We start from the raw sequence: 25,001 nt of genomic DNA, 5'->3' as shown, positions 1-25,001 counted from the left end.
TGCATGGTAGCCCTATACTTTAATATAAAACCCTGCAAAAGAGATAGAAAATTTGTAAGTACAGAGGTGAGTAGTGAGATGCTCCAAAAACAAAATTGAAAATAAAAGAAAGCAAAGCTAAGTGCAATGCAACGAGTATGTAAGTATGTAGTGGAAGTCTTAAAAGAGAAAGGTGAAGTGTGTGGCTACCATTGCATATGGTGAGGTGGGAAAGTGATCCTAGAAGCATAGAAACAGGGAATGGCCTAACGTGTTCCAAACCCTCCAAGGAGGTGAAACGCCCAAGGAACGTTCCCTCCCATTCCCAAGGCCATTCCCTACCATTCCCTGCGGTTCCCTGCCATTCCCCCTGCCATTCCCTATTTGGAACGGCCGTTCCAGGCTTGTTGACCGAAAATTGACTTTTTTTCTGGTTTTTTCTTTTTGCTTGGATGACACTCCTTCTACCACATGTTCACCCATCTCCATTGCCTAATGTGCACACACTAATCTCTCTCTCTCTCTCTCTCTCTCTCTCTCTCTCTCTCTCTCTCTCTCTCGGGTTGAAGATTCAAAGTGTCAAGACAATCCACAAGCTAATTAGGAGTCCATGCAAAGTTTAAATTTGATGCATTATCAACTCTTGCAAATCACAATCCAGCCTATCCTCAATTCCAAGGTATTCATCCATTTATATTGTCTAATCTCAAGAGAAATTGGGATAATCGGGGCAATTCAAGGCAATTTGGAGCTATGGGGGTAATGGAGTCAATTTTGGGACATTTGGGCCAATTTCAAGCATTGAGGGATATTGGGACAATTAGAGGGACATTCTTTGGGGCAATTTGGGTCATGCAAGGCATATTTTGGACACTGAAGACATGTGTCACTCCCCCTGTTCTTGTTCCCCGACCTTGGACGTTCCCCCCGTTCTAGGGGGTTCTGTTCCCGTTTCCCATTCCATGTAACTATGCCTAGAAGGTGTAGTGGATGCTTTTGGAATGGATGCATACAGTGCAATGGGTGAGCCAGCAGCAGACTAATCAGCCAATCCTTCAAGAGTAGTGAAGGAAATAGGCTACTGCTGAGGCTGTTCACGTGCCGCATATCGAGTAGCCTTTGGGGTAGATGGAGTAGATGGTGCAGCAGTAAGAGGCGTAGCTCCATTGGACTGGCCAGCCGAAGTGGAGGCAATCGTAGCAGTTTGCTATGGTTTTCTAGGGGGAAGACCTTGGGCCTTGCTATGACACTCCTCATCCATATGGCCCCAGTGTGTGCAAAACCTATTTTTCTTAGGAATTTTTTGCCGAAGGAGTCGTGTTTCTCTATTTCCATTGGAGGAAGTGGTGTCATCCTTATTTTGGCTTGCCTTCGCATCTTGCGAGCTCTTGCCGCTGTTGGTTTTCCCTCTCGAAAAAGAGGCAACCAACCCTCGCCCCTTTAAATAGTAACACAACAATTGACACTCGAACTCATAGAAGGTCAGCAATCTAGGTAGTGAGATAATATGTTGGATAAAATGAAAGTATTTGTAGGGTAACCTGTTCAAGAAGAGCGTGACCTAATTGTCATGTGACTTTGGGGAGCCAATAGTAGCAAACTTGGCAAGTAACTATCAATGTTCGGCCAACTTGACTTTCAAATCATCCCCTTCCTTAATGGAAAACTCCTGAAGCTCAAAATCGAGAGTGATACATTGAGTGCGATCTCGAGTTGCATAGCGGTCAATGAGATGACTTCAATGCTCAAATATGAGGAAAAAATGCTGTAATTGAGAGTGGAACTCAGCAAGCAATCCCTGCATTAACTCAATATTGGCCGTGGCCTTACGGGCTCTCCATTGACGGAGATGTGATCAGGGTGAGCTGTTGAGATAGGCTCGATCATTGGTACCAACAACGAGGTCCCAAATTCCTTGAGATTCTAGCACTTGTTGCATGAAGTTCGACCAAGTGGTGAAATTCGACCCATTAAAACGAGTCTTATCAATGGCGGCATTCTTGGCCATTGCAATAAGAGTAGTAGTGCTAGGAGATGGAGAAGGTGTGTAATGGGGGTAGGTTGGATAGGGAGATGGAGTGGAGTACACTTGGGAAGTAATCCCAAAGTGGTCACCATGCATATGAGAAGTGTGCATAGAAGATCCAAATGTGGACAAGGGCAGAGTGGATATGCGCATGGTAACCGCCTGTGGAACCCAAGGTGGAGGGATAGAGGCATGGGGAGTAGTGCATGGAAATCCTTGCGTACGAATGACCCAAGGGATGTGTGACAATAGTCCATAAGTAGAGGATGGATATCCTTGCGAGGTTGTGTGGGGGGTTTGTGAGTGTGAGGGGGTAGTGAGGGGGATTTCCATTACAATAGTCCTAGAATGGAAGGATGTGGTGAAATGGGGGCATGTGGAAGATACAGTGTTAAAGGGTGCCATTCCCCGTAATGATGCACCAAGAGGTGGAGTGAATGGAGGATAGGTAGATGGTGGAAAATCCAACCCCTAGTGTGCTTTGAGTGGAAGTGGAATGTAATCTAAGATTTTGGAATGAGAATGTGAGCAAATTAGAATGTGGAGAAGATAGTGGTGGGATGGGAGGGAGTTGAGAAGTGTGGTTTACGTATTCAAATGAAATAGATGGTAGAGATATACTTGACAAAGGGTGTTTGCTCCGAGAGTCTCCTCTATTAAAGTTAACATACTGTGAATCATCTGGGTCTTGCACAACAAAAGAAGAAATAGGAGAGGATTTTGGCTCATATGACTCAAAAGGGTTATACGAACCTAACATAAGGCCTGGTAGAGATAAAGGAGATGGATTGCCAAACGTGCCAAATGTCATAATCCCTCCAAGATCAAAGAGATGATCAGTCTCACCAATCGATTTAGATGGAGTAGTAGCACTCGTTGGAGGTGTGTAAAACAAACTATCCGTGATGCGCCAGTACTCTTCAGACTCTTTATCTGTAAGATAACCAAAACAAGAAGAAGAAGATGGTAAAGGTGAAGGTGTGTCTACCTCCTCCTCGAGACCGTGATGCCTTCTCAAAGCCTCCAATGATGGAGAAGTCTAATAGGGCATCATAGGATCTGAAGAAGAAGGTTTCTGAGACATTATGAGTCAGCATCGAGTCGCGTGTGAGTCTTGCACAAACACTAGCCTCCACAATCACCGCAGGATACTCTTTATAAGAGCACCGGCTCTAATACCATGTGAAGGTATGCTAGGGTTTGCATTAAGGAACACAATATGTGCGACCAAGACTGAAACACAAAGACTCAGACAAAGACAAGCAAAACCCTAAACCAATGCAAAAACTCTAAACTCAAACACAGAAAGAAGAAAACTCTGAAGTGAATGAATGCTGTAAATGAATGTAACAGTGTACAGAATGCCCAAGGGCAGAGCAATGCAATATCATAGAGTGACGTCTATTGGAGACGGATCCCAAGTGGTAGGACCACCAATTAGAGTATCAAAGTGCGAGAAACACCAAAAGTTGATTACACTAGTGTTAGGGAATTGAGGCAACAATAGGAGAGGTGTTTCTTGATATAGACAGCCTGCTAGACAACAAAAATGCAGGTGCTGCAACAATCGCTCAGTGGGATAGATGGCAGCAACCTATTGCCTAGCATGCTGAAAATGCAAGTTGATTAGGTACCATGATGACGTAGTAGAAAGAGACCTCAAATAGCAAGGCGATGGCTAGGAAACAAGCCGCTTAGGGCTGTTGGATAGTGATGGGCTGCAGTCGGTGATGGTTGGACAGTAGATGGTAGGTGGTTGATGGCTAAAATCTACATGGTAGAGTGAGAAGCTTGCATAGAAGGATGAGGTTGAATGGTGGGTAGCCTATCTATTTATAGATGTTAAAGGGTGCCCCAAAAACTTAGGGTTTTGGGGGATCACTAAAACTCTCTCGAATTGCGCACCAAATTTGTGTTTTTCATTAATTAAGTGTGTTTTGGGGCTGTCTAAAAATGCTAATCAACTGTAAAGCGTATTTTAGCTCAACACCTGCTATTGTCTAGCACCCACATTGACACATAGAGTTGTGTGTTAGGGCTGACTGTTGCAGCCTTATATCTTCAACCATTGTAGTCACATTGTTCCTTCTCTCTCATATGTTTTCTCTTTGTCTCCTTCTCTCCATGTTCACTTTCCTCTTTTCATTGCGCACTCTTACATGGTATTAGAGCCATGTATGGGAGCGAGAGATCTTTGAAGAGGAGTACTCTATTTATGTAACCAACCATTTTGATTACTAGTTTGGGGGCTGCAAACCTGCATTCGATACTTAGGCCGCTTGTATCTTTACCTGCCACAATTGAACACCTTGCATTTGAAGAGGGCGGTGTTCTTTCTGGTAGAGATGTCATTCCCTGGATAGTGCAATAGACGGGCCATGTCAACAGCCACATCAGCGCCACATCAGCAGTCTTGCGCAGGTGCCACGTGGCAGTCAGGGGCCAAGCTGTGCAGTCGGACAGATTTTTTTCAGTCGGTTGCATTAATGCAGCCGACTTGGTCATTTTTTGCCTTTTCTTTTTTGCTATTTATAGCAATTCTCCAACACATTCTGATTACTTGTATTTGACAGAGACAACTTGCTGGTGACAAACAACACGTGGGCTGATGGAGATTGAGGTCCTCAAGGTGGAGACATACGCAGATATTCTCTCTGCACCCATGTATATTTTTGCATTTCTATACAGCATTCTACATTGCAGATTTTCTGCATTTCACTCTCTTTCTCTCTCTCTCTCTCCTCTCTCCGTGTTCACTCTCTCTCAGTCTTGGTCCCACGCTTCCACATCGCTGCACTTTGACATGGTATCAGAGCGATGAAGACGGATTGATTGACTGAGTCAAGAACCTACCTGAAGAGGATATTTCAGCGTGACACAAGGTTGCGTTTCTAGCATTCGAGGGCAAGCGGGAAGGCTATGCATTGGATCAAGGCTGAAGCGAGCATGGGTGTGCGGGAAAGGAGTCCAGCTGGTGAATTCACTATAGGTTGTTGCTGTTTGAAGGGGAGGAAGGCTGCGTTTTAGGCCTTCCATTGCTAATTTTACCTTTTCATCGCCTCCAATGACTAAAGAAAGGTCAGGAAGTAGAGAAAAGAGCCTTAGTAGATTGAGTCTTCATAATGAGAGGGGGCTGCTTTTGCGTTTGTGCAGGCATTGCATGTGAAAATGTCTATCGAGAAGGACTTGGAGTTCCAGGCGATCATGGACTGCCTGTCCTACCGGCTCTTCCATCAGATCAGAAGCTTGATGGTGACAATTACCGCATCTGCCGCGTGATGATGTTGGCCATTCTGGAGTCTTATGATTTGGCGAAGCTTGTGATGGAGGAGATTAACCGGCCCTCGGTGAGAGATGAGTCCAAACTCTCTTCCAATGCTCGTGCAGAGTTGACCAAGGCCCAGTCTCATTGGGACAAACTGAATGCTAGGATTCGTTCTTTTCTTTTTCTGTCTCGTACTACAGCCATAATAGCTCACATCAAGCACTTGACGGTGGCTCGAGAGATATGGTTAGAGTTGACCAGATGTATAACTAGATGACCATGATGAAGAGGGTTTCGTTGGAGGTCCAGATGCGGACCTTGTTCATGAATAAGTATTCTTCGCTTCTGGAACACATTAACAAGCTTCGGCAGCTTCAGATGTAGGTTCAAAATGCGAGGAAGCTTATTTCCTCCAAAGACATGGCGATCACTTTATTGTCCCAGTTGCTACACGATTCGGTACTTTTTACTCTGCTCTTATTGCATTGGGGCGGGAGTCGACTCTTCGATGGGAAGAGCTAGTTCCTATGGTCTTGGACCAAGAGGAACAGTTGAAGGAACAGAATGCTTCCAAATCGGAGACATTGGTTGGTCAAGCTTCTTAGAAAAAGGGAAAGAACCAAAAGAAGAAGAAGGAGGATAACAAATCCAAGAAGGACAAGGAGAAGGAATCGACCTACCATATTTGTGGTAAAACCGATCATTGAAAGAAGGATTTCCCTGACAAGGACAAGGACACTAAGAAGGACCCGAAGGATTCTGGAGCGGTGGCTGCATCCTCATCAGCTGTTTTTCTACACTTAGTGGTCATTGAGGATCCTACACCAAAGACTTTTGATGCTATGATGATAGCTCCCCAGGCTCGAGAGTGGATTGTGGACAATGGTGCCTCCCAGTACATGACTCCTTCTCCCGTTGGTGTTGCCCATTTTCAACCTTCACTTGGGCAAATTCTCATTGGAGACAGCTCTTCTGTGTCTATTGCTATACGGGGTGAGATGCAGCTGATTCCGTACCCACACTTCCGAGGTATTGCATGTACCAAGTTTAGGGTATTATTTGCTTTCGGTCCATAAGATTTGTTCTCTTGGCCTCTTGGTGGAGTTTGACAATGATGCTGTTCGAGTTCTTGATCGTAGATTGAGGAAGGTTCTCTCTTCAGGGTATGAGGAGAACGGCATTTACAAATTGAAGTCTTCTACAGCTCTTACCTCTCACACACAGTCCAAGCTATGGCATGCTCGGTTTGGCCACCTGAACTATGAATACCTTCAGAAGGCGTCGTGAGGATCATTTGTTTGAGGTTTGCTGGACATAGTGGTGAGCCAACAACCATGTGTCTCTTGCATTCGTGGGAAACTGCATCGGGATGCGATTCCCAACAAAGCTTTGAGGTAGTCTACTTCACCTATGGAGCTTGTATCTACAGATCTTTGTCGCCTGATGAGGACCGAGTCCCTGAAGGGGAGCTTGTACTTGTTGACCGTAGATGATTACAACAAAATGACATGGGGCTATTTCTTGACGTTGAAGTCGGAGGCTTTCTCCCACTTCAAGGATTTGCTTCTCTTCGAGATAACTGATCTAGCCAGAGACTGAAGACCTTGTGATCAGACAAGGGTGGTGAATTTGCGTCTAATGAGTTTGCTCGTTTTTGTGCAGATAGGGGCATTCACCAGGAGTTTGCTAATACCAACACTCCTCAAGAGAATGGCATTTTTTGGAGCAGAAGAACCGAATGTGATTGGGATGGCGCACACCATGATGGAGCACCAACAAACACCTCAGTTTTTGTGGGTCGAGGCAGTGGCTACGACAATTCATATCCTCAATCGATCTCCCACTTTGGCCATTGACAGGATGATACCTTTTGAGGCTTACTTTGGGACTAAGCTTGATGTCTCTTATTTCAGGATCTTTGGGTGTGACGCCTATGTGCACATCCCAAAGACGCAGCGTGATAAGTTTAAGGCAGCTTCTCGGCGACAAGTTTTTATTGACTACAGCTCCCAGTCCCAAGGTTATCGGTTGTTTGAGCGCGTCAAGCAGGATGTCTACACGAGTTGAGATGTGCAGTTCATGGAAGTTCCGGCCATAGAGGGGGATGAGGAGCACCCCGTCCTTGGAGATCCAAGGGGGAGTTGGGCTTTCGAGACAGTTTCTTTGGAGCCAGAGCCTCTTGATGGAGATCCTTCTTCTGATTCAGAGTCTTTCCTTCCACCAATCACCCCAGTGGAGCTTTTGCCGGTGGATGTACCCGAGTCTCCAGCACATGGAGAGCGACGAGGAGAGATCCAACCTTCTCTTTGTTGGCCCCATGACACGCTCCGAGATTCAAGGATCGAGGGGTTCTCTAAGGAGTGGGAACCGCAGGATGGCCCACGGAGGTCACGAAGGAACCATGCATATTCTACGAAGCTTGTTTGCTCTTGATGACCCATGTTATACAGGATCGAGAGCCCACTTCCGTGAAGGAGGCTTTGTAGTCTGACCATTGGCAGAAAGCTATGGAAGCCGAGTTGGAGGCTATTGAGAGGAATGGCACTTGGTACCTTGTACCTCATTCCTCTCACAAGAAGGTGATTGGCTTCAAGTGGGTCTTCAAGACCAAGTATCTTAGCGATGGTTCTTTGGACAAGCACAAGGCTCGCCTTGTTGCTAAAGGTTTTGCTCAACGCCCATGCATTGACTTCCATGATACTTTTTCCCCCACTCCTCGTATGGCGACTATTCGAGCTCTTCTTGCCTTGCTTGGCTATAGGAAATGGCCTGTCTATCAATTGGATGTAAAGTCGGCCTTTCTCAATGGTGACTTTGTGAGATAGAAGGATCGAGGTGCAGCTGAGATTCAGTAGACAGTGTGAGAGTGAGAGACAGAGTGAAGCACGACACCCAAGAGAATAGACTGAAAGAGTGTTTCTAGAAAGTACAAAGTACAACCCTTAAACCTTAGGGTTGTAGGGTGTGTTCACACCCGACACACACTAAGTGCCCATAAGTGTGTAACATAAGCACATAAGCACATGCGACAATAAGACTATAAGTCTGGGGGAAAAAACCTCTCCTACTGAGAGTAAAAAGTGCCCCAGTGTCCTACTGATCACCGACACTCCCATATGAGCGTAGGCGTAAGTGAGGCGTGAGTCAAATACCCAACAAACCCCCCTGGAGTTAAGAGTGATCAAGAGTACAAGGATCATCCGCCACCAAAGGATATCAAATTTAAAGCATCGCGAAATGCTTCAAATTTGTCACGAGGAAGAGATTTGGTGAAGATGTTTGCCACATTACTGGTGGTAGGACAATAGACAAGGCTGATATCACCTGCATGTAGCCTCTCTCTGACAAAGTGATAATGGATCTCAATGTGTTTCGTGCGAGCATGAAACACTGGGTTCCGTGCCACTGCAATGGCACTCTGACTGTCAGTGAACAAAGGAGTAGGCTCCGTAACAGATACATCCAAATCAGCTAGCAAGCGTCTAAGCCATACGCATTCAACTATGGTAGTGAAAGCTGCCTTGTATTCAGCTTCACATGACGATGTGGCAACAGTGGATTGTTTCTTGCTAAGCCAAGAAATGCAAGAAGAGCCAAGAAAGAAACAATTGTCACTGGTGGAGTGACGTGTATCATAATCACCAGCCCAATCAGAATCACTGTAAGCATGTAATTGCAGTGGTCCCCCCTTGGCATAAAGCAACCCAAGAGATCGAGTACCCTGCAAGTAGCGAAAAACACGCTTGACAGCTTGCCAATGTGACATACGTGGCTGATGCATATACCTGCTCAAAGCTGAAACTGCAAACTGTATGTCCAGCCTAGTGTTGCATAGATAGATAAGACATCCAACTGCAGGAGCATATGTATGTATATCAAACAAATCACTGTCATCATGTAATGACAGTTTCAGTCCAGGTTCCATGGGAGTACAAACTGGCTTGCAATCCTGTAAGCCAAACTTCTCAAGAAGCTGCCCAATATACCTTGACTGTGATAGCCCAATACCTCGAGCGTTATGTATGAACTGGATGCCCAAGTAGTAATGCAAAACTCCCAAGTCAGACATGTTAAAAGTTTGCTGCAAATTTTGTTTGAATGCTGAAATCTGATCAGCATGTGTTCCAGTGAGCAAAAGGTCATCAACATAAAGACATATAATCAGCATAGATCCCCCTTCTTTACATACGTAAAGGGTAGACTCAGATGAGCTGTTTAGAAACCCCTGACCAAGCAAGAAAGCATCTATTTTTGCATACCAAGCTCTAGGAGCTTGTTTCAAACCATATAGTGCCTTTTTGAGCTTGCATACCAAATGTTCTGAGCCTTCAACTGCAAAACCAATGGGCTGCTGTACATAAACTTCCTCCTGAAGTTCCCCATGTAAAAATGCAGTCTTGATATCTAGCTGATGCATTGTCCAACCATAATGTGCAGCCAAAGCAATCATAGACCTGATGGTCGTCATGCGGGAAGTAGGAGCAAATGTCTCCTCATAATTAATGCCCTTTTTCTATGCGTAGCCTTTAGCTACAAGCCGTGCTTTGTATTTACAATGGATCCATCTGCTTTCCTTTTCAGTTTGTAGACCCATTTCGTTCCAATGGCTTTCTTCCCTAATGGCAAGGACACCAAATCCCAAGTTTGATTCTTAGTAATAAAATCTAATTCAGCTTGCATAGCTGCCATCCAATGCACACTGTGTTGTGCATCCTCATAACATTCAGGCTCTTCATTATCAAAAGTACTTGCTGCCATAATAAACTCCATGGTATGTGCTGAATCATGCAAACGAGTTTGCCTTCTAGTACGACCAGCCATGGGTGCATCCAAAGGACTATTTTGCATAGTCTGCAAATACCATCTAGGTAGCTGTCTAGCATCCTGACTGTGTGCAAGCTCTTGCTGAATTTCAGTTTCAACATGATGCTGAATATTCCGATCAGCCAATGGCTGAATTTCTGCACTTTCCATAGGAGCAGCTGGCTGAACATTAGGTTCATTTTCTGAAGCTCCAGCTAAATCACCAAAAGTAATGGGCAGCAGCCCTTCAAAAACATCACGGGCAGCCTGATATGTGTCCAAACCAGCCAAGGATAATTCTGATTTTTCATCAAAAACAACATCCCTGCTGACAAAAACCTTCTTTGTAACGGGATCATAGAGTCTGTAGCCTTTGCTTTCATTGCTATATCCCATAAAAATGCACTTAACAGCCTTGTTGTCCAACTTTTTTCTAAGTACTTGTGGAATATGGGGATAGGCAAGACACCCAAGGGTACGAAAGTGACCAACAGAAGGTTTACGGCTGTTCCAAGCCTCAAAAGGTGTGATGGTCTTCAAGGCTTTGGTAGGGCATCTGTTCAAAATATGGCAAGCACACATGATTGCTTCCATCCAAAAACTATGAGGCAAGCTCTTTGCCTTCAGCATACATCTGGCCATCTCCATGAGTGACCGATTCTTCCTCTCTGCTACCCCATTCTGTTGTGGAGTATAGGCAGTAGTGTACTGATGGACTATGCCCTTCTGGTGCAAAAAGGAATTCAGCATAGAGGACATGTATTCCCCCCCTCGTTCCGAACGGAGAGTCTTAATCTTGCATCCAGATTGATTTTCAACAAGTGCACTGAAAGCCAAAAATGCATCATACACTTCTGACTTCTTTTTCAAGCAGTAGACAAAGCAAAAACGTGTAAAGTCATCAATGAATGTCACAAAATAATAACAACCACCCAATGACATGGTTTGCATAGGCCCACAAACATCTGAATGCACCAACTGCAATCTGGTTGTTGCTCTGAAAGCAACATCACCAGGAAATGAGAAACGATGCATTTTCCCTAAAATGCATCCCTCGCATAAGTGCTCAGGAGGTCTCTCCAAGAGAGGTAAGCCAGCATCTGAGTATGCTGCAAAAGCATCAAGCTGCCAAAGTTTACATGCCCCAAATGAGCATGCCATAACTCCGCCTATATCATAGCAGGAGTAAGAGTGGATGTCAAATATGCCGACTGATCTACTGAAAGAGCATCCAACTCATATAAACCATGACACAAAGATCCTGTCAAGACCAAAGTCATGCGTTCTTTATCTCTAACCATGCAACGGTCATCATCAAATGTGACCTGCAAACCACAAAGTGCCAAAGAAGAAATAGAAAGCAAATTCTTCTTGATTCTAGACACAAACAAAGCATTCTGCAGGCGGAGAATAGAGCCATCAATGGCTGCGAGCTGAATCTCCCCAATACAACGAACAGGGTATGATGCATTATTGGCACACTGTACCAATTTCCCAACGGGAGGTGCACTAACTGAAGCAAACAAATCTTTGCGAGATGTAATATGTCTAGAAGCACCATTGTCAAAGAACCAAGTGTCAGCATCCTCTGTAGAGCTAAGTGCTCTATCGGCCCAAGAGATGTCATAACTGCAAGTGTAAAAACAATAGTCCCTATCCACAACAAAGGACGCGGACTCACTAGCAGTGGAAGGAGTAGTAGAAACAGACATTCCTGACTCCTTCTTCTTCTCTTTGGCAATACGCTTCCTGCACTCAGTGATATAGTGGCCGGGCTTCTTACAATAGTGACATTTTTCTTTTTTTGCTTGCGTCCCCCCTTGTGTCTGATTCTATGATGTGCCAGAAGTGCCAGAACTCTGTGGAGCATTTTTCACCTTGCTATTTTTGCCTTTTTGTCTTGCCACAAAAGCCTGCTCAGAGACTATAGCATCCACACCACTATTTTTTCTTGTTTGCTCCTCCTCTAGAAGCAAACTAACTAGCTGAATAAAAGTGAGTGGGTGCTCAGCAATCCTCATGGTGAGGTTCAATGCAGTATGAAAAGACAAGTACGAAGGAGGTAAGGAATTCAAGGTGGTGGATATCAACTGTGCATCCGAAAAATACTCATCTACATTCATGAGCTGCTCTCTCAAGTCTTGAATCTTATTTAAGTGATCCTGCATAGAATCACCCTCATGCATCTTCAAAGTTTCCAACTCTTTCTTCAAGAAAGAGATCCGAGTCTCATTCTTTCCTGCAAACATATGCTCCAAAGTCAACCATGCATCTCGTGAAGAAGATGCCGAACGAATGTGAGGGATGATGGACCGCTGAACTGCCAGATCAATCAGCGAGACAAGGCCTGTGCATCACGTGCATCCCAAGCTTTTTGAGCTGCAGTTCTTGGAGGAAGTGGCTGAGGTGGAGCGGGCTGAGGTCCCCGTTGTCCATGTGCGCCATGGGGAGGAGGAGTAACGGGAGCTACAACTCCCGGTCGAGTTTCCTCTTCACTGACATAATCCCACAAAATCTTGGCCACTAATACATTCTTCATCATGAATGACCATAGCGAATAATTGTTTCTGTCCAATCTGTCTTCCTTGGATACATACGTAAAGACATCACCTCCCTGATTTGCCATGATGACAAATTTCCAAAGACAAAATGAGCAATGTCAAAGCAGTATGGACTGGAAATCTGCAAATTTCCAGAAATTGCAGCAAACACGCTTCTGCAATTAATGTGCAAGGGCGTTCTCTGTCAAAAAACTGTCTTTTAATGCACGCTTCCCAAGGTGTAAACAATGCTCAGCAACACTGTTATATCAAAATCCCCAAAATTTTTGCCAAAATTTCTATCAAAACAGTCTTTTTGTGACTGTACCAGCAGTTCATATGCAACTGTCCTCAAAATACACAAAAGCCCTAAAATTTATGATGATCCAATCCAAAAATTTGCATCAAATTTATCGCATGTATCCTGTGTTGTGCTTGCCGCGTATGAACCTCCTCTTCCAGAACTTTGTTCTGGGCTAAAATTAAAAATTTTTGTTTTAAAAAAACAACACACCTGACGTGGACTGCAGCGGGCGGATAGGACGTGATGGCGCTGGCGTCGCTTCAGACAGATGGCGCAGGAAACGGGTGGCCGTGGCTGACGTGAACACTGGGGCAGACGGGCGGCTGTTTGGGCGCTGACGAACAGGACGACGGGTGGCAAACTGACGAGCAGGATGGCTGCAACTGGCGAGCGGACGTGTGTCGTGACGTCTGCGCTATAAGCTGGAGGCAGGAAGCGACGTCTGACGAACAGGACGGCGCTTTAGACAGACGGGTGGGCAGCGCTCAGCAGGCGAGTGGCTCTCTGATGCTGGCGACTGTTGACGAACAGTACTGGCGTGCTGAAGACTGACGACTTGGAGCAGACTTTGAGCAGAGGTGGCTCAGGTGCGGTCAGGACTGCACACTGTAGGCAGGAGCTGAGCTCTGATACCAAATGTGAGATAGAAGGATCGAGGTGCAACTAAGATTCAGTAGACAGTGTGAGAGTGAGAGACAGAGTGAAGCACGACACCCAAGAGAATAGATTGAAAGAGTGTTTCCAGAAAGTACAAAGTACAACCCTTAAATCTTAGGGTTGTAGGGGGTGTTCACACCCGACACACACTAAGTGCCCATAAGTGTGTAACATAAGCACATAAGCACATGCGACAATAAGACTATAAGTCTGGGGGAAAAAACCTCTCCTACCGAGAGTAAAAAGTGCCCCAGTGTCCTACTGATCACCGACACTCCCATATGAGCGTAGGCGTAAGTGAGGCGTGAGTCAAATACCCAACAGACTTGAAGGAGGAGATCTATGCAGAGCAGCCTCCTGGCTTTGGATCCTCAGATGGGAAAGTATACAGGTTGAAGAAGGCCTTGTATGGCCTAAAGCAGGCTTCGTGTGCATGGAACGACAAGATTAACTCGTTCCTTCAGTCAAAGTTGGGATATCGGCGCTCCCAAGCCGATCCGCAACTTTATGCGCACACCTTCAAGGCTTGTCGTGTGTTGTTTGTGTTGTATGTTGATGATTTGATTCTTACAGGTGACCATGCACAAAAGGTCCAAGAGACAAAGACAGCTTTACATTAGACGTTCGAGATGACGGACTTGGGGCTTCTTCATTTCTTCTTGGGTTACGAGATTTATCAGTCTCAGAGGGGGATTTTCATCTCTCAACTGAGATACATTTAGGAGCTCTTGGTGACTTTTGAGATGGAGACTTGTCGGACCTTTTCTACTCCTATGGATCTGAACTGGAAGGCCATTTCACACTCAGCTTCTCCCTTGACGGATGCTTCCCACTACCATCAGCTAATTGTCTCCTTGATTTGGCTATTCAATACTCGTGTTGATCTTTGTTTTGCTGTAGGTCTTTTAATTGGGTTCATGAGTGAACCCAAACAGGTGCATTGGCAGACTGCCCTAAGGATTGTTCGGTATTTGAGAGGGACCTCTGACTTAGGGATTTCTTATACGGTAGATACAGATGCTTCGGTTCTTGTTCTTGCAGGTTGGAGCGACTCAGATTGGGCTGGCGATATGGACCACTGGTGGTCTACTACAGGCTATTGTTTTACTTTGGGTTTAGGTGCTATCTCATGGAGTAGCAAGAAACAGTCCATGGTAGCCCTTTCTTCTACTAAGGTGGAGTATTGGGCCGCGTCTTCCACCACATGTGAGGTTGTGTGGCTTTGGTGATTGTTGGAGGAGCTTGCCTGCCCCCAAACTTGTCCTACTCTTCTCTGTGGTGTGACAATGAGAGTTGCATTGCCTTGGTACGGAATCCTATATTGCATTCCTGGACAAAGCACATTGAGATCCACTACTACTTCATTCGAGAGAAGCTTCTAGATGGGACCCTTGATGTGGAGTATTGCAAGACGGAGGATAATCTTGCAAATTTGTTCACGAAGGTGCTTTCCCAGGCTCTTCTTCGGAGACATGCTAGATCCTTCAATCTTTTGACCTATCCAGGCTCTGAGAGGGGGTGCTAGAGATGTCATTCCTTGGACAGTGCAGTAGGCAAGCCACGTCAACAGCCATGTCATCGCCATGTCAGTAGCCAGGTCAGCAGTTTGCGCAGGTGCCATGTGGCAGCCTGTAGTTGGCCAGGCTGTGCAGTCGGACAGATTTTTTGTCAGCCGAATGCATTTAGTGCAGCCGACCTGGTCATTTTTGGCCTTTTCTTTTCTGCTATATATAGCAGTCCTCCAGCACATTCTGATTACTTGTATCTGACAGAGACAGCCAGTTGGTGACAGACAACACGCGGACTGATGGAGATCAAGGTCCTCAAGGCGGAGACATACGCAGATATTCTCTCTGTACCTATGTATATTTCTGCATTCCTATACAGCATTCTACACTATAGATTTTCTGCGTTTCACTGTCTCTTTCTCTCTCTCTCTCTCTCTCTCTCTCTCTCTCTCTCTCTCTCTCTCTCCATGTTCACTCTCTCTCAGTCTTGGTCCCATGCTTCCGCATCGCTGCACTCTGACACTTTCCTGGTTGGTGACCTCATTTATTGTAGGACATGTCCCTTTGCTGCCTGCATTTTAGTTCAGAGGGCTTTACTCATCTGTGTTTCACAGCAGGGTTGTCTTTCTCTACTAGGCGGCAGCTCCCCTCTGCTAGGTGGCAGCTTCTCTCTGCTGGGCGACACCTTCATTAGGCTAGGTGGCATTTTTATGTAGGTTCTGACTTGCGTTTCAAGTAGGCAATATCCCCTTTTCCCCTGCCCGTGCATATGACCGTGCTTATGTAGGATGCGCATCATTCAGCCAAATTCTTGCAGGCCCGTGCATATGGCCATGCTTATGCAGCTTTGCTATAGGTACAAGACATGCCAAGAAAAAGAAAGGAAAGAGGAGGAAGTTGGAGTCATCTTCCGACTTTGATATAGATTTTGTGGGGAAGCATATAGGATCTCCCATGTGTCCTCATTATGGGAAGACCTCGCACCCCGAGGAGAAGTGCTCTAGGAAACACTCTCACCTTCGTTTGGGAGCGAAGGGTGGATCTATATCGGAGCCTTTGTCTGCCTCTTCTTTGTCACATGCTATTATCACCGAGTCAATGTTTCTACACATTTATGAAGTGGAGCAGCCTTCTTTGACTATCTTATCTTTTGAGCAGCCTTGGCTCATTGGCAATGGTCCATGGAGTCATATGACTCCCTGAGGTGGTTTGTTATAGGATCTTCGTCCATCAGAGGGTATCGTCATTGCTTATGACATTTATTTCGTGCCTATTAGCGGTATTGGCACCTTGCCTCTATTGTCTGACCATCCATTGAGTTTCGTTTCTAAGGCCCTACATGTTCTAGACTTAGTTTATGGCCTTCCTAGACTCAAAACCTGTGTTGTCTTCATCGAGTTGGTTGTCTTTGTTGAGGATTCTTCTATAGAAGCCACTTTTGTGATAGGCTGGATGGAGATGGGACTATCTGTGCTCCCTTCCCCTTCCATTGTGTAGACCCTTCCAAGGTATCTTTCTATTGCCACACCTATTCTTGATTATGTACCATTTATCCCATAGGTTCCATTCCATCTCCCACAATCTCTTCTAGTGGTTTCCCCATACCTCCCATCTCTTTCAACGGGGGGGGGGGGACGATATTGGTGATGCGATTGTGGATTTTTTGGCCCTTCGTGTTTTAGAGGGGGCTTCTAGGATTGTGAGGAGTTTCTTCAAGCTTTCCTCGCTACTTTGGGCCTTTCCTTTATGGGGCGACCTCTTTTCTTCGTCACTGAGCCTCTATCCCTTGCCGCTTGGCCCTTGGTTCTCATTGTTTCTATATAGCGTATGGCACCTTCGATAGCTCCTCAAAAATTGTCTCCTAGTTGGGTTAGAGGCTTGGCTCACCCATCCCCGACTAGAGTTTCAGGAGTGATCCATATGAGGCCTCTCTGTTTCCATCGCCCTTTGGTGGCCTTCTGTTTGATTGGATTTCAATATGCAGAGGGGGTCTTCAACTTTCTTTATCACGGACTTCAACAACATTCAGACTCTTTATGCCACCCTCAAATTTGTATCTCCTTTGGCCTTCCGCCACATCCAAGATCTGAGAGGGGATGTTAGCAGCCATGTTTATCTTGTGTGGTCATCTCCTGCATGTGAGCCTCAGTCCGAGTTAGACAAGCACATTAAGAGCTCTAACATTTTATTTGTCTGTCATTTTGTGTGTTTTAGACACTTTAGATGGATAGCACAGACATGTATTTCTTTTTGGGCACTTTAGATGGATAGCACAGACATGTATTTCTTTTTGGGCACTTTTGGCTATTTTTAGGGGTTTGACCATATTTAGGGTTTTGCCATTTTTTGCCTATATATAGGTGGCTTGCCCCCCCCCACTCTCATTCCATCATTGATCTTTTGTGATCAGCCAGCCCTCCTCAACCCCTTGTTACTATCTGGCATCCACATTGACATGTAGACTACGTGTCGGGGTTGACGATTGCAGCCTTGTACCTTCAGCGATCATAGTCACATTGTTCCTTCTCTCTCTTGCATTCCCTCTTTGTCTCCTTCTTCTCTCCTTGTTCACTTTCCTCTTTCCGTTGTGCACTCTCACAGCATCCATATCAAAGTAGTAATCTTTTGTTGGATAGGACATGGGATGGGCAGACGATGTGCAGGTATCATGACAAGAGCATTGGATGGCGGAGACTAGCATGTAGTGGCCAATTGGCTAGTCAGATATTTCGAACTTTGACAGGTCAGACGTCATGTCAAGACAGGTTGAACTGCTTCAAGCACCTATTTAAGGAAACCTGTTCTCATTTTCAGGTATCAGTAGCCTTGTAGTCCTCATTCACTTCCTTAGAGGGCATTGCACCTACAAGTACCAGACGGTGCTGAGAATGTGACTATGGAGGCTTTGGAGGTTTGTGGTACTGGACTGCTGGAGGATGATTGGAGGTCTGTCTGCGACTAAGCAGCAGGCTACTTGGTGGATATGGAGCGCAGGAGTGTGCAGGATTGGATATGGTTTGGAGTGCAGCATGGATTTGCTGCTGGAAGCCTTTAGCCTCATATACATCATCGTTATTCGTGTTAATATCTATAAAGATCATATTTGTCTTGGATTCTCTTAGCCCTGCAAAGTTGTGCGGTTAGGAGACTAGTGTCTTACATCTTCTGCAAAATTGCATGCCCAACATCCATCTTTTGATTTCCTTTCCTTGGACCTGAATTAAATGATTGTTAAGCTTATGGAAATCTAATTAGGCAAAATTTGTGCTGGTAACAAGCTACGCTTCTTCCAGTGTAAGTCAGTTTCTGAGGTGCATGATAGTCAGTTGCCCATTTTGAGGACTGCAAAACTCTATTTATGTGAACTCGTGCTATCTTTGCTTTGAGAGGTCTCCTGTAGTTGCTTTTGCCAATGTAAAACATTTCAAACAGACGTAGATTGTGTGAGTGCCCAAAAAGCATTATAGACTATTCATATTAACCCTATCAATCTTTTTTTCAAGCAGATTCTGTACCTGAGGAGATAGCACAGAAGACTAGGGAGCTTGTAGATTACTATCTCAATCAAATGAAATTGGATCTTAACAATATTTTACAGGAACAAGAAAAAAGACTTGAAGAGAAGTTCCTATCCCTACAGTCTCGTGTAAAAAGCAAATAAGAAGCAAAGGGATTCCTCCTTGGCCTGACTTTTCAGGACCCCCCTTTTCTTTGGGTAGGCTCTGGAATTTTTAATGATGAGTCTCCCCTCCTCTCAACCTAGATGCAAAACTGCTCACATGTTACTTGGATATGAAGTCACATCTCCTTCTGTTTCTCTGATCTTTGATACAGTAATGAATTATGAAGGTCTTGTTGTTGGGAAACTAGCTGAATAGAGCCTATAGTGTTGTTTTCCTGCTCTTTTTGTCTGGACATTTTTCTACAGATGGGGTTCTGTTTGGACAGCAACTAAGAGTCATGCTGCACTTTACTCTTGTTGCCCTTGCTACTGTGTTCATGAAGGGCTGCTGGTAAAGAAGGGCTTTGGAAAGGCTATGCATCCTTTGTATTGCGCTCCTTTTGCTCTCAGGTTTTCTATGGTACAGGATAGACCTGATTTACATGTCAAAACTGCAATTCACACATCAGTCTCTAAAGTGGATGTCATCCTCATAAATGACAGCTTTACCGATCTTTGCGTGCGCGTGTGTGTGCATGCATTTATATATATAGATGTCATCCGCATAAATGACAGCCTCTTGTCTCATTGATGAAGAAACAAGGTGTAGATGTTGAGGAAGCGACTGACACAAATGGTACTACAAACAAGGCAGCTATGTTGTTGTATAGTACAACATATTGTCTATTGATGGTCATCTGAAACACAAGCTTCTAAGCATGCTATGGAGCTTTTTAGGTCATGGTTGTGAGCACTATTCACGAAAAATCGAGGTTTAATGTAAAATGAATCGCAAATTCATAAAAATCACCTTTAAAAATATAGGTAAAAGGTTTAGTGAATTTCATAAAAAAGTGAATAGAAATTATTTGCATGTAAAACAATATTTGAAACAATAAATAAATGAACAAATTTATCAAGTATAAATTTTTTGACTTGATACTATATTTCTAAAACATATTTGAATGATGTCTTATAAATATATTTTTTAATTATTATTATTTTATTTAATATATAATTTTAAATTATTAAATAATAAAAACTTGAGTCATGAGTCATGACTGCATGTAGCATAACTCATGAATGAGTCATGACTTGACAATTATGAGTCACATGTGTAAGATTCAACTTTCAAGAATATTTAGTGTGACTGTCAATTGAGCAAATTTTAATTTTTTAAATTGTCCCTTGAGTGTTCATCTTGACAAATTTTGAAAAGGGGTAGTTACTAGTCGTGGCCTTCATCTATTCTTCTTCTTTAACTCCATCCCTCACTTCTTCTTCCACTTCATCTCTGAGCAGTGACTCCCCCTCCATCTCCCACTCCTTCAACTCCTCCATTTCCCCCCCATTCCACTACTCCATCTCTCTCCCCCTCTTTCAAACACCCGCCACTCCTGTGATCTCTCTCCCCCTCCTTCCACTGGACCACTACTCCATCTCTCTTTCCCTCCTCCAGGCAGTGGGCACCTCCTCCAGGAGTCCGCAGTGAGTGCTAGTCCTGCAGTGCTTCTCCAGGCAGTCGGTAATCTTCCCCTCGTCTAGGTAGTCGGCATTGCGTGCCTCCTCCAGCAGTTGGCAACCGCGGGCGCCTCCTACGGCCAGTTGTAGCAAGTCCTATGGCTCCTTTAGGCAGCAAGTGCCTCCTCCAGCCAATCGACAACAGGTAATGGTATGTTTGTCTAGCATGGAGTTCATGTTATATCTAGTATGTGGGCCTTTCTTCATGTGTTGCCTATGTAGTGGCACATAAAAGTACATCCATCCATTATTGTGTAATGGTTCATAAGTCTAGAATGTAGCTCATGGTATTTGAGATGGTATTACATCTACCCTATGCACCTCCTCTTCTTGCATTGCCTTTGACACACATACATCCATCATTGACAAATGGTATATGTGCGAAGGATCCAACTCAATATGCTATTACACCATCATAGACTAACGTGCATACCTCTGTGTTTGGCCATTTTTTATACAACCCACGGATAAACCGAGGATTGTGTTATGGAGAGAGAGAGAGAGAGAGAGAGAGAGAGAGAGAGAGAGAGAGAGAGAGAGACAATGATTCTCCTTTCCCATGGTAGGAAATGGTAGCTACGGTGAAAGAATGATCTATGCAGCATGGTTCTCCCGAAAGCATAGCATGCGGGTGATGAGAGCCCCTAACTTCAATATAGGAGAGAGAAAGAGAGAGAGAAAGAGGGGGGGGGGGAGGGCTTGTACCACTTATACCATGAATTTTGCATAATGAATTGCTTGAGTGAAAATAAAAAACTCAACCGGTACGTCTTGCTACTTGCCCCCCCGCCCCGACTACGCGCCATCTGATTGGTCACCCATCCAATCGTGCCACCCGTCCGTTTGTTTCGCCCGCTGTCCGACGGTTGTGCCATCCGTGTGTCTCACCCACTGTCCGACAGTCGCGCCAGCTGGCTGGTCATGGCCGCTGTCCAACTGTCCTGCACACTGTCCAACTGATCGGGGCAGCACTGCTCGCGCCTCCCTGTTCTGTTCGTGCGCCCTCACCAAGTTGTGCAACGGCTGCCTGTCGGCCATTTCCCCCCCCCCCCCCCCCCTTCCCCTCCAGTTGCTCCCTCCCCCTGTAGCAACTCCCCATTCAACAGCATAGCAGCGTGATAGGTAGGTTCTCCTAGAAGGGACGGGCAATGGAAATCTTTGGTCAGACGCTGGCGTACTCACCGAGTGCCCCCCAGTCGAACACCTTGCGCGTAGTCCTCTCTGAGGAGCAGCTCTTAGCCGTCTGAGCTAAGGAGCTGGAGTTAATGGAAACAACAGTCTATGGTCAGGTAGTAGGACATTCCCCAGCTAGGGCCCAGCTTCGGGATCTGGCTCCACTCCACGCAGAGTATCGGCTCGGCGCAGATCATGGAGGCGGTCCTGTTGGGCCAAGGGATCTTCATGGTCTGCCTCAGTTCGGCAGACGCAGCTCACGAGCTACTCGCCAGTTCACCTTATGCATCCACGAAGGGGGTCATATACATGGTCCCTTGGTACAGTGGCTTCACGGTGGAAGCGTTTGCACTCCACAACAGGTTTCTTCGGCACCCTGTCACCCTACTCTTCCCCGGCCTGGCGATTGAGTACCGCTAGTTAGTGGAAGATTTCGGGAGGCTCTTCGGCATTGTCCTTCCCGTGTCCTTCACGGATGTAGTAACAGCGACAGGGGTCCCAAAGGTACGGATGGCAATGAAGGAGGTCAAGGACATCCACAGTTCCTAGAGATTGAGGCAGGCGGGCATTCCTTTAGGCAGCAGGTCATTGTGACTGGGCAACCAGGGGAGTGCTTGCACTGCCACAACTTTGGGCATCAGGCAGCAGTTTATACACGGTTTGGAGCCAAGGCGGCTCCGCCAACAGGTCCGCAGGTGGACACTGATGGTTTCACAAGGGTCCAGAGGCGATAGAGAGGGAGACGGCAAGGGGGGGCGCAGCCAGCCCCTCAGGCCCAGCCTCGTCAACAGGGTGCTGGCGGACGAGCCCCCCCCTTTCGACAGAGCACCCCACAGCCCCCCCTGCACGCTCCACCTGGCAGGACCAATCCCCCCCATTTTCTCCACATGAGCCACAGACTGCCTCGTCGGAGTCCCCCACAGGTTCCTCACCCACCCGCCCCCACATCCCATCCCCCCCCTCTCTCCACTGACCATGGCCCACAGCCCCCCCTTGCTAGGGTTACCACCCCCTCCCCACACCCACCATGCATCTCTAGCCATCCCACCATAGCGCGATCCACTCCACCCCCATCACCCCTCCTACCGAGCAGTCCCCCTGACCCGCACCTTGGTCAGGTGAGCCTCCCCAGACCCAGTCCCCCTCCTCCCACAGGAGGTGATGAGCCACACACACCTACCTCCTCTGTACACCATCAATCCCCCCCAAACAAACCCCCCCCCCCTGCCCCCCGCGTCCACACAGTTACCAGCTCATCTGCCCCTGCCACCCGCCATACTTTCCCAAGACATGCACAACTGCTGCCACAAGAGTTTTTTCGCAGTGGCCCGTGGTCTTACCTGCGAGTTGCGGAGCGCAGAGAGTTTTCACTACCTCTAGAGGTGGGGATCTTCGTGGTTCGTAAGTCGAGGGGCAAGGTCCACCTACTAGCACCACCGGATGGACCAAACTACGCTTTCTTTTTTCAGTCATCCTTCTCAGAGGAGTGGACAACTACACAGATTGAGGAGGAATTGAAGAGTTAGGTGGCAGATCACATCTCCCAGTGGATGGGAGATGAAGGACTAGCACTGTTCGCACAACAGTGGCCAGGTTGCATGATGGACATTAACTGGTGGGCTAGCGCCGACGTTCTGCACTTGAGCATTATCTTTTAAGCCCCCCCCACAGTGGGGAGCACGGAGGGATGTGATTTAGTGGCCCCCGACACAAGCGGCCCGTTTCTACCAGTGTACAGAGTCGCGGTTTTCAGCATGGCTAATAGATGCATCGATAGTACCACCTGGAGCATCTATTACCCCTATGGTCCGGCCGAGGGCCACCATGGGGAACTGGAGCTCACCATCCAGACCGGCGGCAAAACATACCTGTATGCTTCGCAATCTCTCTTCCTCATCTGCAGCTTCCACGCCGAATAGATGCATGTTCGGTTAGCCACAAGTTTCCCCATGAGCCTATACCTTGCATCCTGGAATATGAACAGTCTCCACTATAGTGGGGTGCGTGGCTCGAGGAAGTTGATTGTCCGGCAGGATCTGCAGCCTGCCCTCTCCAGACGAATAGACATCTTGCTACTGCAGGAGCACAAGCTCACCCTCGCCCAGGCTCAGCGGGTTGGGAAGGTATTGCCGGGCAGCTCGCATACTTATTGGGAGCATGCCATAGGTGCCCACGGCAGGAGCGGAGGCGTATGCACATCTATTGGTCCTAGTCTCACCACCTGTGTACGAGACCACGGGACGATAGTGGCAGGAAGGGCTCTATGGATCAGACTGGATATTGGGGACTCGTGTATTGGAGTCCTCAATGTCTATGCCCCTACGAAGGTTAGGGCACGCAACAGGTTCTGGGTGGAAATTGTAGATGGACTCCCAGAGGTGGACTCCTGGATTGTTGGAGGAGATTTCAACAATCTGGAGGCTTTGGAGGACCAATAGGGCAGGGGAAGAAACTACCAGGGCATGGTTGGGGAGGAGCAGGAGGAATGGGAGGTCTTTTTGCTTGCAGTCGGAGCACGAGATGCCTAGAAAGACCTTGCCTTCCACAGGAGGGAGAGGTCGTCGGACTTTTCTTGGGGTTACACGCGGCTAGGCAAAGCCTTGTTGGAGCCGTTGGACAAGTTTTATGTGGGAGAGTGGGGAGGTTCTCTCGGAGGCCAGATTGAGCAGTTGGCAGGCACCACACTATCCGATCACTGCCCGATTCTCCTGGCACTTGATCCCCCAGCATCCGCCCTAGATACACGATCTTGTCGGATCCTTGATTCAATCTATAGGAGGGAGGAGGTGTCGAGACAGATAGAGCAGATCTGGACCAGAGAGTGGGTGAGGAGGGACAGGATTGCAGAGGAGGTTGTAGAGGTCCTAGTCGAGTCAAGTAGAATTTGCCAAGAGGCAGCCCTACAGGCAAGGCAGCAGTGCTGGGAGGAGAGAGCACTCCGGCGGGGCCTGGCAGCTATGCGGAGATTGTTGCAGGAGGCACGAGGGGACCCCATCCTCCACGCATAGGAGGTGCGCGCGCGTGCAGCCATTACTGGCCTAGAGGACAGGCCCTCGGAGTTCTCTTTCCGCAATTCAGCAACCTTTTGGGCGCGGAAAGGAGACACGATGTGCAAGGAGTTCTTCCAGGTGCACCAGCCCCGCACCGCGGGAGAGCAAATATGCAGCCTTAGGGACCAGTATGGGAGGACCCGTTCTAGCCCTGATGAGGTGATGGAGATTGCCACCGACTATTACACATGCCTCTTCCAGCAGGAGACAACTTCAATTAGAGGACAGAGATGCAGACAATAGGTATGGGATCACATCCCATCCCTCGTCACAGAGGAGACAAGACACGCCCTCCTAGTCCCCTTCATAGAGAAGGAACTAGAGGCGGCTTTCCATACACAGGATGGGCAAAAATGCCTGGGGGAGGATGGCCTCTCTAAGGCCTTCTTTACGACCTACTGGGAGGTGTTGAAGGATCCCCTACTGAGGGCTTTCCAGGACATATTCACCTCAGGACAGATGCTAGGGAGGCTCTCAGCAGGCCTTATCAGCCTCTTTCCCAAAGGGGGAGACC

The 25,001-nt window shown here is 46.8% G+C and overlaps 1 protein-coding gene across 4 annotated transcripts in view; it reads left to right on the top strand.

Moving 5' to 3' along the window:
* LOC148040333 (uncharacterized) overlaps positions 1–25,001 on the top strand; it is a 101,572-nt gene that overhangs the window by 70,996 nt on the left and 5,575 nt on the right. The window contains exon 8 of one of the 4 annotated variants that reach the window (XM_087666512.1): positions 18,589–19,442. The exons of 1 other annotated variant lie outside the window; for it this stretch is intronic. In XM_087666512.1, coding sequence (XP_087522638.1) covers positions 18,589–18,743 — 155 coding nt within the window. In that variant the 3' untranslated portion in view covers positions 18,744–19,442. Of the gene's footprint in view, positions 1–18,588; positions 19,443–25,001 lie in introns of those variants that run through there. 2 more of the 4 variants (XM_087666519.1, XM_087666510.1) reach the window with 2 other exon arrangements.

This window comes from Lygodium microphyllum, chromosome 2 (genome assembly GCF_053477565.2).
Source record: "Lygodium microphyllum isolate KBCC chromosome 2, Lygodium_microphyllum_v1.1.10, whole genome shotgun sequence".
Classification (NCBI taxonomy): Eukaryota; Viridiplantae; Streptophyta; class Polypodiopsida; order Schizaeales; family Lygodiaceae; genus Lygodium; species Lygodium microphyllum.
This window is presented reverse-complemented; position numbering and strand designations above follow the sequence as displayed.